General features: G+C 38.7%; 1 protein-coding gene across 3 annotated transcripts; it reads right to left on the reverse strand.

Annotated features, from left to right (window-relative positions):
* Positions 1 to 152: 152 nt before the first annotated feature.
* Positions 153 to 19,535, reverse strand: cpeb1a (cytoplasmic polyadenylation element binding protein 1a). Of its 3 annotated transcripts, none has more exons than XM_087311153.1 (12): positions 16,271 to 16,360; positions 15,297 to 15,347; positions 15,047 to 15,220; positions 12,316 to 12,506; positions 10,180 to 10,435; positions 7,564 to 7,677; positions 7,387 to 7,476; positions 5,527 to 5,663; positions 5,070 to 5,268; positions 3,637 to 3,731; positions 3,472 to 3,552; positions 153 to 1,108 (listed from the first exon to the last, which is right to left on the reverse strand). In XM_087311153.1, the coding sequence occupies exons 2-12, from the start codon at positions 15,319 to 15,321 to the stop codon at positions 998 to 1,000; spliced, it is 1,473 nt and encodes a 490-aa protein (XP_087167279.1). In that variant the 5' UTR covers positions 15,322 to 15,347; positions 16,271 to 16,360; the 3' UTR covers positions 153 to 997.
* Between the last annotated feature and the right edge of the window lie 1,227 nt (positions 19,536 to 20,762).

Raw genomic sequence — 20,762 nt, forward strand, 5'->3', positions numbered from 1 at the left:
TTTATGAACTTCTATACATTTATAGTCAATAATTTGCTTTTTAACAACCATTTTGATGATTCAACAGAATGTTTCTGTATATTTGACTGAATCAACTCGTTTTGAAGCACTTTATTGTTTGCTCACTGAAATAAACGAACATCCAGGAGAACTTTGATGCTTCAACAACTTTATTTAGTCGGATCTGAACATTTGTAATTAACCATAGCGATACTTGCAGAGCAATGAGGTAGAGACTTTGAAACCCTAAAAAGCGGCCGCAAAAAGGCAACGAGGAAGAGATGAAGCTCTTTGGCACGGCTTGAGTGAGAAACACATTCATTTACTCAACTAAGGTTTACGAGTGTTTAATAACAAACAACAAAACTCGAAGTGAGAACTCCATCTGCTCAAATAAACATCTTTAAAACCACAGGCAAACCTTTTCCTAGTGCTATATTTCAAATAAAACCTGCTATTTGATAAAAAAAACTACAAACACCACAGAGATCCTAACAGTGTTATATTCAATAGAATGGATGATTGACGACGGCGCTAAGCAACAGCATCAGCCCGCTGTGATGTCACTTCCTGGAGCATTTCCCAAGCCAAGATGCTCGACCACTTAATAGAGTGTTAAAAAAAGACAAACCTAAAGCATCTGTTTACATAAAAGCCCAAACCAGCAGTAGAAAAGCCTTTAAATAAATACTAAAATAAAGAGAAGCCAAAGGCACCGACTGGCATTTGCCTGCATCAAGGGGTCAAACCTGCGAGATAATAAACTAATATTCTGTGCATGCCAAATCTAACATAAAAACACGACTATTAAAATCAGATCTCTACGGCGATGGCTGTCTAGTTAACTGTGCAAATGGGTCACCATCGATGAACCCTTAAGTGTGCATAGAGGCTTGATGAACGAGAACGAGAGCAGTGCAATACAATGCAGAAACTTCCCTCACACAAACATCCCAAAACAGTGAAGTGAGTCCGGACTCTTTCCCTCTCGGGGGGTTTAGGTTGGGTTTAGGCTCTTCTGGTTACGCATGAGAGGCTGATGGCTGCTCAACACATCCAGGGAGTGACGCCAGTGCCAGCAGGACCGACAGTAGTATTTAAAACAGGCCTGAAAAGAGTTAGAAATGTGCTTTAGTCACAATAGGGCCAGTGTGATTATAAAAATACATTCAAATAATACAATAAAAAAATAGCTGTTTCCAACATCAAGCAATGTAAGAAGCTTTTTAACATGTGACACAATTGACATGAAACCAGTCTGGTTTCATTTATACTCTATAATGAGCTGAAATATTATGAACTTTCACAGGTTATGAGATAGGAATGCACTTGCCCAATAACCAACAACTTTTAATAATTGTAAAACAATAAGCAAAATTATTATTATTATTATTATTATTATTACGAAATACTTTTTTTTCTGAGCATGGTAATAAATAGGGAAGGCAAATGGGTGGAAATAAATAGTGGCCACCTGATTAAATTGAAAACTAGCCTAGACCATTATCTATTGTTAAAAACTAGCTTAGAGCACCATCTGTGATTAAAAACTAGCCTAGAGTGCCATATGCTGTTATAAACTAGCCTACCGCACCATCTGCTGTTATAGACTAACCTAGAGCATCATCTGCTGTTAAAAACTAGCCTAGCGCACCATCTGCTGTTATAGACTAACCTAGAGCATCATCTGCTGTTAAAAAACTAACCTTGAGCTACATCTGCTGTTAAAAACTAGCCTAGAGCACCATCTGTTATTAAAAACTAATCTAGAGCACCATCTACTGTTAAAAACTAGCCTAGATTACCATCTGCTGTTAAAGACCAGCCTAGAGCGCCATCTGCTGGTAAAAACTAGCTTAGAGCGCCATCTGTGATTAAAAACTAGCCTAGAGCACCATCTGCTGTTAAAAACTAGCCTAGAGCACTATTTGCTGTTAAAAACTAGCCTAAAGCGCCATCTGCTGTTAAAAATTAGCCTAGAGCGCCATCTGTTGGTAAAAACTAGCCTAGAGTTCCATCTGCTGTTAAAACCTAGCCTAGAGTGCTATCTGCTGTTAAAAACAAGCCTAGAGCGCCATCTGCTGTTAAAAATTAGCCTAGAGCGCTATCTGCTGTTAAAACCTAGCCTAGAGCGCCATCTGGTGTTAAAAACTAGCTTAGAGCGCCATCTGTGATTAAAAACTAGCCTAGAGCGCCATCTGGTGTTAAAAACTAGCTTAGAGCGCCATGTGTGATTAAAAACTAGCCTAGAGCGCCATCTGGTGTTAAAACCTAGCCTAGAGTGCCATCTGGTGTTAAAAACTAGCTTAGAGCGCCATCTGTGATTAAAAACTAGCCTAGAGCGCCATCTGTTGTTAAAAACTAGCCTAGAGCGCCATCTGCTGTTAAAAACTAGCTTAGAGCGCCATCTGTGATTAAAAACTAGCCTAGAGCACCATTTGCTGTTAAAAACTAGCCTAGAGCACTATCTGCTGGTAAAAACTAGCCTAGAGCACCATCTGCTATTAAAAACTAGCCTAGAGCACCATTTGCTGTTAAAAACTAGCCTAGAGCACGATCTGCTGATAAAAACTAGCCTAGAGCACCATCTGCTGTTAAAAACTAGTCTAGAGCACCCTCTGCTGTTAAAAACTAGTCTAGAGCACCCTCTGCTGTTAAAAACTAGTCTAGAGCACCATCTACTGTTATAAACTAGAATGGCATCTGTTGTTAAAACTACCCTAGAGCACTCTCTGGTATTAAAAACTAGCCTGGAGCACCATCTGCTGTTAGCCTAGCACACCATCTGCTGTTAAAAACTAACCTAGAGCATCATCAGCTGTTAAAAACTAGCCTAAAGCACCATCAGCTGTTAAAACTAGCCTAGAGCACCATCTGCTGTTAAAAACTAGCCTAAAGTACCATCAGCTGTTAATACTAGCCTAGAGCACCATCTGGGGTTAAAACTAGCCTAGAGCGCCATTTACTATTAAAAAGTAGTCTAGAGCACTATCTACTGTTATAAACTGGAATGGCATCTGTTGTTAAAACTAGCCTAGAGCACTCTCTGGTATTAAAAACTAGCATGGAGCACCATCTGCTGTTAGCCTAAAGCATCATCAGCTGTTAAAAATTAGTCTAGAGCATCATCTGCTATTAGCCTAGTGCACTATCTGCTGTTAAAAACCTGCCTAGAGCGCTGTCCAGTATAAAAAAACTAGTCTGGAGCACCATCTGCCGTTAAAAATTTGTCTAGAGCATCATCTGCTGTTAAAAACTAGCCTAGAGTGCCATCTGTTGTCAAAACTAGCCTAAAGTGCCATCTGCTGTTAAAAACTAGCCTAGAGTGCAGTCTGTTGTTAAAAACTAGTCTAGAGCACCATCTGTTGTTAAAAACTAGCCTATAATGATTTTTTTTTCGCCACAGCTCTACATATTCAGTAGGTGTTTATAACTGTGTAAAACTGAGAAGGTAACTCGTCTGATTCCCACCTGAGCCCTACAGAAGAACGGCCCAGGCTGACTGCTACATATTTGGCAGATGGAGTCATCCAGATACGGGTCAATCTGGACCTACAGAGGCAAGACAGAAACTGAAATGAGGTAAATAAACTGGGCTGATCTCAAGCCATTGTTTATCTGATCCAGAATCTGTACCTTCTTGGTAAACTTGGAGGTTTTTATCTGCACAAATGCTGCAGTGACAGCTTTCAAGTAGCTCCTCTGGCTCCTGAACGTCACTCTGCCTGAACCTAGATCAAGAAAGCAGCTCATTTACTCATGATGTCCCATTAAAGGTCATTCAATTGTCTCTGCATATATTTACATTATTTAAGGCAAGAATATTATAAGTAACATTACATATAATTATCTGAATATCAAAAATAATCAATTAACTACAATTTCAGAAAGTAACTAGAAAAGTAAAGTTCATAGGCAAACTTTATGGTGGCCTGAGAAAGCCTCGTCTTAAAGTTTGAGGTAGCTTTAAAAATGAAATGATTGAAGTAGTTTTTAAGAAGTTTGAGACAGTTGGCATAGATGGATAAGTACATGTATGCATGTTTCTAGTATAGACTGGCATGTTTCTTGCTAGGTGGTTGATAGAGGGTTCTGAATGGTTGCTAAGGCATTGCTAGGGTTTTTTTCTGTGGTTGCTTGGATATTGTTAGGTGGTTGCTAAAGTGTTCTGAGTGGTTGCGAAAACATTGTTATGCGGTTCCTAAGGTTTTGCTAGATGGTTGCTAAGGTATTCTAGATCATTGTTATAGTGTCGCAAAGTGGTTGCTAGTGTGTTCTGAGTGGTTGCTAAGGCGTTGCTAGGTGGTTGCAAAGGTGTTCTAGGTCTTTGCTAAGGTGTTGCTAGGTGGTTGCTGGGGTGTTCTGGTTAGCTAGGTGGTTGCTAGGCAGTTGCTAAGGCATCGCTACGTGGTTTTTAAGATGTTGCTAGGCGGTTGCTAAGGTATTCTAGGTCATTGCTAAGGTGTTGTTAGTCTTTTCTGAGTGGTTGCTAAGGCGTTGCTAAGGTGTTGCTAGCCGGTTGCTAAGGTGTTGCTAGGGGGTTGCTAAGATATTCTATGTGGTTGCTAGACAGATGCTAACAAATTTGCATGGTTCTAGTATGAATTAGCATGTTAGCATGAATTTAGTATTAATTAGCATGTTGTTAAGTATATTTCTAGTATGATTAGTATGTTGGTATGTTGTTAGTAGGCTATGTTTCTAGTATGGATTGGTATGTAGTTAGTATGTCCAATGTTCAATGGCAGTTTTTACATTGGAAGACTATGGGACAGTTGCTAGGGTGTCGTAAGTGGTTCCTAGGGTGTGGCTAAAAAGTGTAAAGGTCATCAGTGATTGACAGATTGGTGGTCTGAGTTAAATGAGCCCAACTCTAAGTTAGTATGACAGTCTGGTGCTAAGTTATGAGGTCACAAAGTTTGACCCAATGTTAAGTCAATGGGACTTTTCCAAATTTTGTGGGTCATTTTTTAGAAAATCATAAGTTGGATCAGTTGGAAAAGACATAGCAACCCGAGTCAGACCAGTTTGATTATTATTTAATATAGACAAAGGTGGCGTGCACAGACCTATAGGATACTTGTGCTTGTCTGTGTCGATGCCGGCGTACATGACACCCCCAAAGAGCTCATCCATGATGTGAGCCAGACCCTCAGCGTTCAGCATCCCGTGCAGAGCGCCCACAAACACAGTCTTATTGCGGCAGAGGCGCTGAGAGGGACAGCGGATAAAATTACTGTCTGAAATCACCCAGGGGATGACCTGCACCTGCGGAAACAGGAGGTCAGAGGTAGGGGTCAAGGGTCAGAGGTTACTGATAGTGACAAGACATAATCTTAATATTGAAAATTAAAAGTCTGTACTGTGTGCATATACTACGTTTCTACCAGAAATAGTAGACCATATGGAAATCTTTGGCATACTCGTTTCAACATGCTACGGTTTGAGACATACTAATTCTGTTTTCGAATACTATATAGGATGGACAGTATGCGAATTGGGAAGCAGCACATGTTTTCTTCTCACGTCTTTGCTGTGGATCCTCCTGCTGGAGAGTTTGTAGTAAAACTGGAGATAGTCGTCGGCCTGCAGGCGGTGTTGAGTACATGCCAGCAGGAGAGACTTCACAGACTTCTCCCAGTCAAACAGTAGATAGACATAACCTACAGGGACACAAATCAACACTTACTTTCTGGAGAACACTTATTATATAGAATAGTGGGTCAAATAGGGGTTAAATTAACTCTTGTGTGCTGTTGGGGATGTTTTCATCCACTTTGGGGTGATTTTGAGTCTTAGGGTGCTTTCACACCTGTGAATCGATTAATTTGTTCCGAAACAGAGATTACAAATGTTACATTGTTGCTCTTGCTCTTGGTGCGGTTCGCTTTCACACTGCAAAGTTTCTAATCGGAACAAAAGAGCTAAAACAAGTCACGTGCGAGTAAACTCTCCTCACATTGGTCAGAGTTTTAGGGTTTATTTTGCAGCGTCCCGCTCAGCTGTCAGGAGAGGTGGTGGTTTGGGGGTGATTGACAGGGTGCGCGCGCGACGTGTCTGAGGAGAGATGCGGTGAGGAGGGGTGAGAAGGGTGCGCGACGATGCCTATTTGAGGACCGGGAGGGAGACGCGAGATTACCGGGAGATCATCACTCGTTTGCGGGTATCCGGAGATTCGCGAAACTTCCCGCCCTACTCATAATTCTCTCTTTATATAGCCGTATGCCTAATAGATATCCCGAGGCCCCAAGAGACTATGCAGCGCCATTGATGCAATCCAAGACCCGCGTAGAGATGATGCTAAGGTTTCTAGCATCCTGGACCAGTCCTGAGCAGCTGCTGTGGTGGTCATGGAAGAGTGGAGAGCATGAGACTGATTCCTGTGACGCTCCGGGAACAGATGAGTCTCGCAGATGTCCAGCTTCTCCAGCGCCTAGACTGCAGCTCTGCACAAGAGGTTTGGCCAGAGGAGAAATGGTCGTGCCCAACTGAGCCTGGTTTCTCTCGAGGTTTTTTAATTCTTCACTTTCATCAATTAGTGAAGTTTTTCCTCACCGCTGTCGCCACTGGCTTGCGTGGTTTGGGACCTGTAGAGCTGTGAATCGATAGATTTGCTCTTGGGTGTTTGGACTCTCAGTGGTGATTATTAAACCACACTGAACTGAGCTAAACTGAACTTAAACACTGAAAACTGGACTGACACTGTTTTAATTGACTATAATCTTCTATGTGAAGCTGCTTTGTCACAATCTACATTGTAAAAGCGCTATACAAATAAAGCGGAACTGAATTGAATATACTATGTGACCTCGCATTGTTTCTATGTCATTTCTCGCGTGTTTGGTTGTGAAACGTAGTTTGAACACTGAGATAAATTTTCTGTTATGATATCTTGTTATTATATATATAGTATTACGGTGTAATGTCTCGGCTGTATTTTTAAAAATGGTGCTTCCTTTGTTGTCATCCTCCTGTTCTGCGTGCGACGAATCTCTGTAAACCAATAGCATTCAGCTGCGCGTCTTGCTCCACCTTATGGTACCCTTTGTGCCTGTTGGTACCCTTTGCAAAGGGTGACCAACAAGTGGTACGGTACAGTTTGCTTTTAGGTACACTTTGACAAAGGAAACGGCCATAAAAGCGTACCGAACCATACCGTACCACTCAGTGCAAACGGGCCACCATTGTAAAGTCATGCAGTGTGAAACCCCCTGTTGCCAATCCATCTTGCAGTGTAAACACAGCAGCAAAGGAGTGCTACCACAGATAGTCATGCAGTGTGAAAACATCTGCCACTACTTTGAAAATCCTGCAGTCTGAACTCAGCATTAGTATGATGTGACTGAATTGTAAAATGAAATCACAATCAAAACACTTTACTGTTACCTTGAGGAGGACATCGCGGATGTTTGCCATCTTTACCAGGCCACTCCACTTTCAATGGGCCAAATACACTAAATGTGCTCTGCAGACTCGCTGCACAGAAAAACAAACACTGTCATTCACAAACTGTGAGCTGATTCACAATAATCTCCATTAGGGATGTGTGTGTGGTCAGATCACCCTCCGTGATGTCCCACGGCACTCCTCCCAGAAACACTTTACAGGAGTACACTGGGGTTTTGTAGTGACGCGGAGGAAGACTTCCCTCCCAGCTGTATGAGGCTTCATTCACGGCTGTAAGAAGATCAATCATACTATTAAAAAATATAAATAAATGCCAGAAAGAGTGCAGATATATTTGTAACCATACAGAGCCTGAAATAATAGCCACAAAATATGAAAAGAAAAGAAAGAATGGAGGATTTAGACTGTTTTTAGATCCATGGTTTTTAACATGTGGGCCACCGCCCCCCGGTGGGCCATGACGGTATTGCACGAGGACCACCGTCTGTTATTACTAGAAAAAACATTGTAACTCACTAACTTCGGGTGAATAACTCTGAATTATCAGGGATCACCACAGCGGAATGAACTGCCAATTATTTTGGTAAGACACAAATATTTTTATGCGGCGGATGCACTTCCAGCTGCAACCTAACATTTTTAATATATGTAAATATGGGTAACACTTCACAATAGGGGACACATAGTTAATATTACATGGCTCTCTGAAATACTTGATTCTGATTGGTGAATAAGTTCACATCCATATGTTATCAACTACAATCAAATTCATCTGACACAACAGTTTTGAGTGTTTTGACAGTTGGTGCCATCTTCATTCATTCATTCATTTTCTTTTCGACTTTAGTCCCTTTATTAGTCCAGGGTCGCCACAGCAGAATGAACCGCCAACTTATTCAGCATATTTTTTACACAGCGGATGCCCTTCCAGCCACAATCCATCTCTGGGAAACATCCATACACACTCATTCACACACATACACTACGGTCAATTTAGCTTTCTCAATTTACCTATAACCGCATGTCTTTGGACTGTGGGGGAAACAGGAGCACCCAAAGGGAACCCACGCCAACACGGGGAGAACATACAAACTCCACACAGAAACTACAACTGACCCAGCCGAGGCTCGAACCAGCGACCTTGCCTTATCCAGCCAGTTTCGTTTCTGTCAGCTTTGCGTTTTTGACTGTTTGGTGCCATCTTGTGACTGAACAATGCGCAAGTTAGTGTATACTCCATCAGCTGTTTTCAGCTCTGTTAGCTTTGCATTTAATTTTATTCATTCATTCATTTTCTTTTCGGCTTAGTCCCTTTATTAATCAGGGGTCGACACAGCGAAATGAACCGCCAACTTATCCAGCATATGTTTTACGCAGTAGATTTCCAGCTGCAACCCATCACTGGGAAACACCCATACACACTCATTCACACACATACACTACGGACAATTTAGCTTACCCAATTCACCTATAGCGCATGTGTTTGGACTGTGGAGGAAACCGGAGCACCCGGAGAAAACCCACGCCAACACGGGGACAGCATCCAAACTCCACACAGAAACGGCAACTGTCCCAGCGGAGCCTCGAACCAGCGAACTTCTTGCTGTGAGGCAATAGCGCTACCCAATGCGCCACCCTCACGCATTTACTTAAAGAATTAATTATTAAATTATTAATTATTATTAATTATTAATTATTAAATTATTAGGGCACAGAACAATGTTCTGTGTCTAATTTGTATGCTTTGTGGAAAGTAGCTGCGTAATTAACAGAATAAAGTTCATCCAGGATGGTTGTTGGACTAATAAAGCCGTTTTATATAATAATAAACAGATCAAAGGGTTTTATTCTGTGAAGACAACCTCCTGAATGTACTTTATCCTTAACTTAATGCATTTACTAACGCAAGCAAACAATATACAAAACATTTATCACAGTTTTCATTCATAATTCTTTACGTCAGTTATTGAAAATAGCTTTTCATTGTTAGTTCAAGTTAACTCACAGTAAATTAACAGGTTAACAGGTACTTGATTTTAATAATGCATTAGTCATTTTTGTTCATTGTTTGCTCATGTTAGTTAAAAAATAATAATCATATTATAATAATTCCTTAAATATAAATGCCACTTTTCTAGACACTTTAAGTGCTATACACATTAGGGGAATCTCCTCATCCACCACCAGTGTGCAGCATCCACCTGGATGATGCGACGGCAGCCATATTGTGCCAGACCGCACACCACACATCATCTGATTGGTGGAGAGGAGAGAGAGTGATGAAGCCAATCATATGGGGATGGTTAGGAGGCCATGATGGACAGAGGCCAGTGGGCAAATTTGGCCAGGATTAAACCTCTACTCTTTTACTAAGGACATCCTGGGATTTTTAACGACCACAGAGAGTCAGGACCTCAGTTTAACATCTCATCCAAAAGACGGCGCTCACTGAGCCCCCATCGATATACTGGACCACAGGTTGAGCTCCCCCTGCTGGTCTCACTAACACCACTTCCTACAGCAACTTAGCTATCCCATGTGGTCTCCCAATCAGGTACTGACCGGGCGCAGCCCTGGTTAGCTTCAGTGGGCGACCATGTGAGAGTTGCAGAGAGCTAACTGCCTGCAAATAATAACTAATATTAACTACGTCTCATATTGTAGTGTTGCCAAAAAAATGTCTTTTCAAAATTTCACATATATTTAAACACTGTAAAACAATGCAGAAATAAATGTAGTTTTTAAATAAGTTTTGCTGATGTTAACGTGTACCTGCAGCTTGTTTATGAAGCTTCGCCTCTCTCTCGATGCAGAATGAGGGTTTATTCAAGCCCAAAGTGTCCCAGCCTGGCCAGACGGGACCTGTGGACCAGCGGCTGAACACGGAGCCCTCAGCCCGGCCGCTGGAGGCGTTCATGAAGGTGTTCAGCGGATTCTGATCCAAACCAACATCTGAGCCTAATTTCAGGTCCTCCACACGCAGTCCTGAGAGCAACAGCGGCAACGGAGGAGAAACTCTGAGAGACGCCTGACGGAGACACACAGATTAATACTCAATAAAATAATGATCATTAAAATTAACAAAAGAGTTTGATCCACTATGCAGTCAGTGATGCACTGAAATTACAGCAATCAAAACAGCTTTGATTTTAACATAGAAAAATCACATGTACAAATAGAAAAATTTGCATTTAAATTTGAAAATAAATAAATAAAAAAAGATCTGAGCTGTTTTGTACGGAGACCCAGAAGGGACGTGATGGTGGGAAAAAGAATGGGTGGAAGAAAAAAAAATGCATAGGAGAAAAAAAAACTGTGATAGGAAAATATATAGTTTTTTAACTTTTCCACAAACACTTCCTGTTCACTTTATACATGTCAACTCTCCCATTTTTTGCTGGGATTCTCCTGTATTTTACCATTCTATCCCTCTATCATTAAGTATTTTACCATATTTCTTGTTATTTTTAATCTTGAAAGCACGCTGAAATAAATATAAAAATGTCTGCATTCACTTTGTGAAGTTTATTTATAAACAAATTTCGAGATGATCACGTGCTTGATTGCTCACTGCTGTTCCAACTTTAGCTATCAGACGATCCTTAACTCACTATGAATAACCAGACGTTTCTCATCTCAATATCTTCGTCTTGAAGAGCATCGAGATCTACTTGACCCTCAAACTCCCCTCTACCTCTGCAACAGGAGGGAGCCCAGGGCTCAAGGATCTGATAAGCTCAGGGCTCTCTTGCGGGACAGCATGCCAAACAAGCTTTATTACCAATCGTCAGCTAAGTGTGAACTCTTGAACTTTCCATTAAAGCTGTGTGTCGATCATCGCCCTTCAAATGCAACCTCTGAATCAGAGAATGCATGTATACGGACGCCCTCCTTATGATAAACTGATCACAGATCAGCTTCTGTACACGCCATTTAAAGAGGAGCGAAAGTGCAGGACCCTTTGATATTCGTGTGTGTGTTTAAACAGACAAATCCTCTAAATAATATGTAGACATGTCCATCCTGTGTGTTTTATTTTAAACACAACTATAATTGCGACGAAATTTGTTTGTTCAAAAAAAACAAAACAAAAAGAAAGTGAATACGGACATTTTTAGACGATTTTAACGTGCTTTCAAGATTAAAAATACATGAGAAATATGTGAAAATATGTAATGTTAGGAAAATAGAGGGTTAGAATGGTAAAATAAGGGAGAATCCCGGCAAAAACGAGAGGGTTGACAATTGACATGTATGAAGTGAACAGGAAGTGTTTGTGGAAAAACTGTTTTGAGAGATAACACAAAACATCTTTGCGAGGGAACCCAAAAACTTAAAAAATATATATATTTTCCTGTCACTGTTTTTTTTTCTCCCACCCATTTTTCCCCACCATCACATCCCTTCTGGGTTTCCGTAGTTTTGAGATACTGAACTTTTGCAAAAAAAATAATAATAATACTAATAAAATAAAAGCAAAACATAAAATAAAATAAAAAACATATGAACATTTATATGTGTGTATGTATTATATTATCTTTGCATCAAATTACAAAAAACAAATTCCCATTCATGCTAGATGTTTTTTAATGCAGCATCAATGAGAACGTTCTCTCATCTGGCTGCCGTCATCAGTATCACACAATTTTTTACCCCTTTTTTGAAAGCCTTGACAACACCATCGCAGAGATTTTCTTAAATTAAATTAAATTAAATTAAATTAAATTAAATTAAATTAAATTAAATTAAATTAAATTAAATTAAATTAAATTAAATTAAATTAAATTCAATTCAATTCAATTCAATTGTTGTTCTCTCCCATTCACTGAACTCTAAGTTTACCCAACAATGACGACTTGCACCACAGAAAAACCCAGAAATATGAAAAGCGTCCATTGGTTTGCTCACCAGGTGCTCTGACCCTGAAGAGACGGCGCTGTTCTCGGAGTTGACAGGGCTGCTGGAGCCGGAGTGTAGCAGAGAGTGAGTCTCCAGTGTGGGGGTCAGTGAATCTCGTCCTCCTGCAGACTCATGGGCCTGGAGAGCCTGATGCTGAACCCAATCACTATCACCTCGTGATGAACCCAAGAGATTCAATGCTGCACAAGAGAAAATGTAAGATTTTTTGATAACACTTTAAAATAACTGTCCATTAGTTAGTGTTAGATAATGTATCTTTTAACATGAATAAGCAATTAGTAATACATTTATTGTGGAATTTATTATTGTGGAATTTATATAATCTTTTTTTCACATTGTCATTATGGAATATTGTGTGTAGAATTTTGAGGAAATAAATGAATTTTATCCATTTTGGAATAAGGCTGTAACATAAAAAATGTGGAAATATCAATACTTTCCGAATCCACTGTACTGTATATATCATTTGGGGTCTTCAAATAAAACAAAAAACAAGCTAAATTATTTCTTATTGTCACAACTTATTTATAAATCTAACATAGAAAGGCATTTTTAGAAATATCAATAGCATCTGGGTTAAACCTGTGTTTGCAAAGTCAAGTTGTATTGAAGTTAAATGCATTGAATCAAATAAAACAGTTTAGTTGAGAGCCTGTAAACTAGAACTGAATAAAGACTTATCATCTGTACGTTTTTTTAGAGTGTTATGAAAACAGCACTGAATAAATGTGAATGAATGCTGGATGAGACAGCAGAAATAAGCTCAGTGTGTGTGTGTGTGTGTCTATTACTGGATTTGGGTCAGAACAAACCCTAGGCACATCAAGGCTTTCATTTAAATCAGGGATGGACACATTTACGCTTGTAATCGGAGACAGGGAAGCTAAAGGGAAAGTCAAAATGAAACACAAGCAACGCTCATGAAGCCAGTGTTCCGTCCTCGTGAACGGTGTGAAAATGATTAGTCATGAGTGAGAAATGAAGTTATGAGACATCAGTAGAGTTCAGAGCTTCCAGAACAATCCACCAACACACACACACACACACACACACACACACACACACACACACACACACACACACACACACACACACACACACACACACACACACACACACACACACACACACACACACACACACACACACACCGACAAAAACATTAAAACATTGCTTTAGCAGTATTGTTAGTGCTTCAATGTACAAGAAATACATAAAATGCATTTATTTTAATCAATTAGTTTAATTTTCAAGTTTGTAACGACCAGCTAAATTACATATTTTCATTGTTTTATACATTATAATTAATTACAATTCACTGTGCTCAGATCAGTACTATTAGTACTATATCAGTACTATAACTATATTATAACATAAACATTCAGTTTTTAAATCCATATTTCATTTAAATATTTAATTTCATTTCATTTATAGATAAATTATTAGTTACAAATAACTGTTTTAGCTTTTATGACCTTTTTACATGCGAATATACATATAAATAAAGTAAACATCTATATAAATCTACCTTTTAGCAATGAAATGAACTACTACTAACAACCTTTTTATTACCAAATATAGCTCTCAGCATATAAGCCTCAGTCCAAATAGATTGAATAAAAGACGAACAGACGGACAGACAGACAGACAGACAGACAGACAGACAGACAGACAGACAGACAGACAGACAGATAGACAGACAGACAGACAGACAGACAAACAGACAGACAGACAGACAGACAGACAGACAGACAGATAGATAGATAGATAGATAGATAGATAGATAGATAGATAGATAGATAGATAGATAGATAGATAGATAGAATCGACAGACAGACAGACAGACAGACAGACAGACAGATAGATAGATAGATAGATAGACATACAGACAGACAGACAGACAGACAGACAGACAGATAGAAAGATAGATAGATAGATAGATAGATAGATAGATAGATAGATAGATAGATAGATAGATAGATAGATAGATAGATAGATAGATAGATAGAATCGACAGACAGACAGACAGACAGATAGACAGACAGACAGACAGACAGACAGACAGACAGACAGACAGACAGATAGATATTGTACACTGCGTATGAATTATTAATGCGCACACACAGATTGAAACAGATATATTCTTAAAGAGAGATAAAGACAGACAAAAGTAAATAAATCTTGTTTTTAAAGCAATGTTTAGATCTTCCATCATATCTTATGCAATTATTTATTTGAAAATATGTTCAATATTATCAGATCCTACAGATAGATTCAGATAGCTTCATTTATGTTTACATTAAAATTATTCATTCATTCATTTTCCTTCGGCTCAGTGCATATAGGATCATCCATACACACTCATTCACACACACACTCGGCCAATTTAGTTTATTCAATTCCCCTATAGCGCATGTGTTTGAACTGTGGGGGAAACCCGAGCACCCAGAGGAAACCCACACGAACACGGGGAGAGCATGCAAACTCCACACTGAATTGTCAAATGGCCCAGTCGGGACTCGAACCAGCGACCTTCTTGATGTTAGGTGACAGTGCTAACCCCTGCCCCCATGTTGCCCACATTTAAATTATATTTTGGTTAATATAATCCCAAAAAAATAGATTTAATAAAACAAATTTTTAGCAGCATGATCACAAAACTCACAAAGTGTCCTAAACCATCTTGACATACAGGACACACACACACAGGTTCACTCACGAGTCTGGACATCCCGCTGGGCTTCAGGGCGGCTACAGAGCTCCTGATACCAGCAGGGGAGAGCGAGCGATAGCAGGCCCAGACTGAGCTCTTCATCGCTGGGCACAGCGGCCGGATGATCCTGCTGCTCTGGAGCCAACAGCATGCTGCTAACTGTGGAAGAGCCTGAACCATCTACAGCAGAGAGAGAGAGAGAGAGAGTCAAACACACAGACACACACACCCACACGAGCTCAAGTCCCGTACAGACCTGCCGTGGGTCCAGACGAGCTCATCGTACCGCTGTGTGTTCATCACTGACCTGTTAAACATGTGAGCGACCAGCTGAAACCTCACACACTGCTGCGAGTGCTAAAGCCACGCTCACTCACTCCATCACACACACACACACACTTTCTCTCGGTCTGGCAGAACAGCCTCACCGCCGCCCATTTGTGTGTGTGTGTGTGTGTGTGTGAATCACGTGTGCTGTCTGTCGCTCATGGCCTGACTCAGCAGAGAGACAGACAGACTGTGATTCAACGGATCTGACTCTCTCTCTCTCTCTTTCTCTTTCAATTTAATAATTGCTTTATTGAGTTTATTTTTATTAAGATAACATACAACTTTATATATAAAAAATCTTAGTAAACAGTAAATAGTAGCAGTAAAAAATAAAAGTAATAAAAATATAATAATAATAAATCTGAATAAACTGTACATTTAACAATCAACATTTTATGATAAGACATCAATATTCATTCATTCATTTTCTTTTCGGCTTAGTCCCTTTATTAGTTAGTGGTAGCCACAGCGGAATGAACCGACAATCCAGCATTTGTTTTACACAGTGGATGCCCTTCTAGCCGGAACCCACTCTGTTAAAATAGATAGATAGATAGATAGATAGATAGATAGATAGATAGATAGATAGATAGATAGATAGATAGATAGATAGATAGATAGATAGATAGATAGATAGATAGCAGTTTTTGTTTTCGCAAATCCATCAGATGCCGTTGTGTAAGCTTTTTGACAGCTCAAATTTCTCTTGCGAGCGCCATTCGCACATGCTCTTCTCGCATAAATCTATCAGAGGCCGCTGTCGACTGACTGAATGACTGACCGACCGACTGATCCTTCCGCCTTACCCCTTCCCGAAACCCAACCGATAGTGTTTTCAAAAGCAATCCAGAACCAGAAAAAGAAAAGCCACTAGATTTTTACCATGTTTTCAGATCTTACCACGCTCTCGCCTTGTTATTTACTTCTTTATTTGATTTTTCGCCTTGAATAAGTTGGTGGTTCATTCTGCTGTGGCAACCCCTGATGAATAAAGGGACTAAGCCTGAGAAAAATGAATGAATGAATGAATAATCAGCATATATACAATGATTGATTTATAATCATCTTGTGTGTGTGTGTGTGTGTGTGTGTGTGTGTGTGTGTGTGTTTGTGTGTGTTTGCAAGTGCATCACTGATGTTTTTATACAACCCAGGCTCATTCTGAAAACATACCTCTACATACATTTCTGGAGAACGCCAAATATGTCCCTGGAGATATGTTTTTTTTTTGCAGTTTTTGTGCAGATAAATGGATGGATGGATGGATGGATAGGTGGGTGGGTGGATGGATGGATGGATAGATAAGATAAACAGACAGACAGACAGACAGACAGACAGACAGACAGACAGACAGACAGACAGACAGACAGACAGACAGACAGACAGACAGATAGATAGATAGATAGATAGATAGATAGATAGATAGATAGATAGATAGATAGATAGATAGATAGATAGATAGATAGATAGATAGATAGATAGATAGATAGATAGATAGATAGATAGATAGAATTGACAGACAGACAGACAGACAGACAGACAGACAGACAGACAGACAGACAGACAGACAGATAGATAGATAGATAGATAGATAGATAGATAGATAGATAGATAGATAGATAGATAGATAGATAGATAGATAGATAGATAGATAGATAGATAGATAGATAGATAGATAGATAGATAGATAGATAGATAGATAGATAGATAGAATTGACAGACAGACAGACAGACAGACAAACAGACAGATAGATAGATAGATAGATAGATAGATAGATAGATAGATAGATAGATAGATAGATAGATAGATAGATAGATAGATAGATAGATAGATAGATAGAATTGACAGACAGACAGACAGACAGACAGACCGACAGACAGACAAACAGACAGACAGACAGACAGACAGACAGATAGATAGATAGATAGATAGATAGATAGATAGATAGATAGATAGATAGATAGATAGATAGATAGATAGATAGATAGATAGATAGATAGATAGATAGATAGATAGAATCGACAGACAGACAGACAGACAGACAGACAGACAGACAGATAGATAGATAGATAGATAGATAGATAGATAGATAGATAGATAGATAGATAGATAGATAGATAGATAGATAGATAGATAGATAGATAGAATTGACAGACAGACAGACAGACAGACAGACAGACAGACAGACAGACAGATAGATAGATAGATAGATAGATAGATAGATAGATAGATAGATAGATAGATAGATAGATAGATAGATAGATAGATAGAATCGACAGACAGACAGACGGATAGATAGATAGATAGATAGATAGATAGATAGATAGATAGATAGATAGATAGATAGATAGATAGATAGATAGATAGATAGATAGATCCCAGGAGCTATGTTTTTTTGCAGTTTTTGTTTTCGCAAATCCATCAGATGCCACTGTGTACGCTTTTTGACAGCTCAAATTTTTCTTGCGCACATGCTCTTCTTGGGTAAATCCACCAGAGGCCGCTGTCGACTGACTGACTGACTGACCAACCGACTGATCCTCCCACCTTACCCTTTCCCGAAACTCAACCGATAGTTTTCAGAAGCAATCCAGAAAAAGAAAAGCCACATGATTTTTACCATGTTTTCAGATCTTGCCACATTCTCGCCTTGTTATTTACTTCTTTATTTTATTTTTTGCCTTTTGTTTTTGTTTTACTTGCTTTCTGGAACCTTTCTTTGCTTTAATTACAGCCAGCAGTGCGTATAAATCCAGCTAATAAAAGTTAGCAAACAGCGTTGCCAGATGTAGCTGACTGAGTCCAGCCCAAAAATTCTTAAACCCTCTAAAACTCTAAATCTAAAACCCGCCAAAACCAAAAAGCACCGCTTAACAACCTGTAGACTATAAAAACCTGTTAAGAGACTGAGCATCTGTTGTAAGCATGTGTATGTGAAGAGCAGGGGCTATGGCATCTCTTTGGGAGATCATAACAGGTTTATAAATGAAGACCCGGGCTGGCGGGCATGCCGTTGCAAAAACCGCCTAATTTATATGAGTTGAATTAAAACAAACAAATTAAATTTAATTGTTTTATATTTAACTTGATTTGTTTGTTTAAATTCAGCCCAAATAAATTGTCTACAAGCACTTACCTTAAAAACAAAGTAGTTAATCCAAGGAATCATCTTTGAATCATTTTTTTCAGTGTACAATGTATCTGAGCTAACATAAAAAATGAAGAATTTATCTTTTTTACAATCGTAACATTGTAACTTAACGTAAACACTGTAACAAATGCATTGTGCATTGTTAGATTTTATTTACTTTTTATACCCATTGGAATCTTTTTGCAAAGTGTTACCATTCTGAAATTCTAAATACACATTATTATCTGTCCTAATGTTCACAATAACACCAAGAATATGTACTTATGCTCAATTGTAGGCTATATATATGTGTGAATCTCACCATGTGTGTGTTTCCAATTGGTGTGTTGTTTGGCACCTATGAAGGGCCCAAAGGCCCTGTGAGCTAACCATTCTCCATAAGCGGGATAACAGCAATTCTTCTTTCCCTGTTAAAAAAAAAAAACTGCAATTTTGTTTGTTTGTTCCATGCATGCAAAAAGGGTCAAATCACATCAACATACACTTTAATTTATGCAACTAACTAAACTTACGTATACTCATATTTGAGTACATCTCAAAATTAATAATATTTTTGAGACAAACTAAACAATAAAAAACTGTACTATTTAGTGAACATGAATCTCAAAAGCTAGTAAGCTACTTAGACATGAGTTAGGACGTGTTTATACTATTTTAATTTATATTTCTTGATCTACTAAATGAAAAACGGAATGGAATATGAATCCCAAAAGCTATTGAGCTCACTACTCATACTCATTTTTGTTTATACTTTCTTTATCGACGTTACTATTAAGGGAAGGGAACACATTTCAAAACTAAGTGAACTCCCAATTTAGGCGTTGTTATGCTATTTATCTCACACACCCGAAATGTTTGTTTTTATTACTCAGTATATACTATTGTTTGCCTCATTGCTATTTCTTGTTTCCAGTATGTTAAATTTCGCGCCGTTAATATGCGATAAACCGAAATTGTGTGCAAGATTGTCTCTCTCACACACATAAACTGTCTCTTACCCTGCGGAAATCCATACAGAGCGTCTAAAAGGAACTTGAAGGAACAAAAACACGAAAATTCGGACTTTATGAAACCGTTCAGACCGCTTAAAACGAGTATTACGCCGCTGCAGGACAAACAGGTTTAAGACAGCACCATTTCTGCATGAAGCAGGTGCGTGACTCCAATATTAACAACGCACGCGCGCGCGCAGGTGGCCTGGTGACGCGCACATACGCAATCAATCAACATACAGTGCAGGTCTCAGATAATTCATTAACCTCAATGTCTTTTTTATATAATTATAGTTATTATATAGTTGTATAATTTTAGTTAAACGACGTTATTTTTTCTCTATTTTGTTTAAGGAATTGTTTTACAAATAGGCAACTCAAAAAAGAAATGCTGGGTTGTTGTAATGTTGGGTCAGATATGGAAAAACTCACTCTCACTCACTCACTCACTCACTCACTCACTCACTCACTCACTCACTTACTCTCCTTCAGCTTAGTTGCTGATTTGTCTGCTTAATTTATTTGACACGTTTTTTTACCCAACTTTTAGGTTACAACAACCCAGGATTCTTGTAGTGTAGCCCTACTTTTGCTATCTGAATTGGCTTAAAGCACTGAAAATTAGTTAAAAAAAATAGTAAACTATCAAATATAAGAATTTGTGCTATAAAATATATTTTTTAACTAAGCAAAAATCATGGCAATATCATTTTTAAAACAGTTTGGAACATTCTGGTCATTCAGGAGCCACGCTTGTACCATAAACTGGCCAGAATATGAGAATAATACAATAAACATATTTTTAGATATTAATTATAATTCATGTAAATTATAATATATTAATATGCATTGTAATTCATTATATTAATATATTGATAGTAAGGAATTCTACTCAATAAGGTTTATACTTTAATATTTGGTACTTGTTCTGAGCTATATGCTACAAAACTGATGTGTTGGTGTGTCTGTACATGTTTTTGTGACATATCAAGACACAAAACTGTAATGACAAAGTTATTATACAGGAAAGTGGTGAATTATGAGGACATTGCTGATGTCCTCATTTCTTCAAAAGCTTGTAAATAACACAGAATGAGGTTTTTTTTCAGAAAGTAAAACTGTACAGTTTCCTGGTTGGGTTTAGGAAACCTATGGAATGTCCTCAATTTTCACAAAAAAAAAGTGTCTGTGTGTGTTTGTGTGTGTGTGAGAGAGAGAGAGAGAGAGAGAAAGAGAGAGATTTCACCA

This window comes from Danio rerio, chromosome 25, assembly GCF_052040795.2.
Source record: "Danio rerio strain M-AB ecotype USA chromosome 25, GRCz13ab, whole genome shotgun sequence".
Lineage (NCBI taxonomy): Eukaryota > Metazoa > Chordata > Actinopteri > Cypriniformes > Danionidae > Danio > Danio rerio.

Bases quoted from the DNA above. Each gene is read 5' to 3' on its own strand.
- cpeb1a (XM_087311153.1), bottom strand. From the start codon at position 15,321: ATGAGCTCGTCTGGACCCACGGCAG. The intron at 12,507-15,046 runs GTGAGTGAACCT...TCTCTTGTGCAG, and splicing joins CCAGCGGGATGTCCAGACTC to CATTGAATCTCTTGGGTTCA. The intron at 1,109-3,471 runs GTGGGAATCAGA...AACTCTTTTCAG, and splicing joins CGTTCTTCTGTAGGGCTCAG to GCCTGTTTTAAATACTACTG.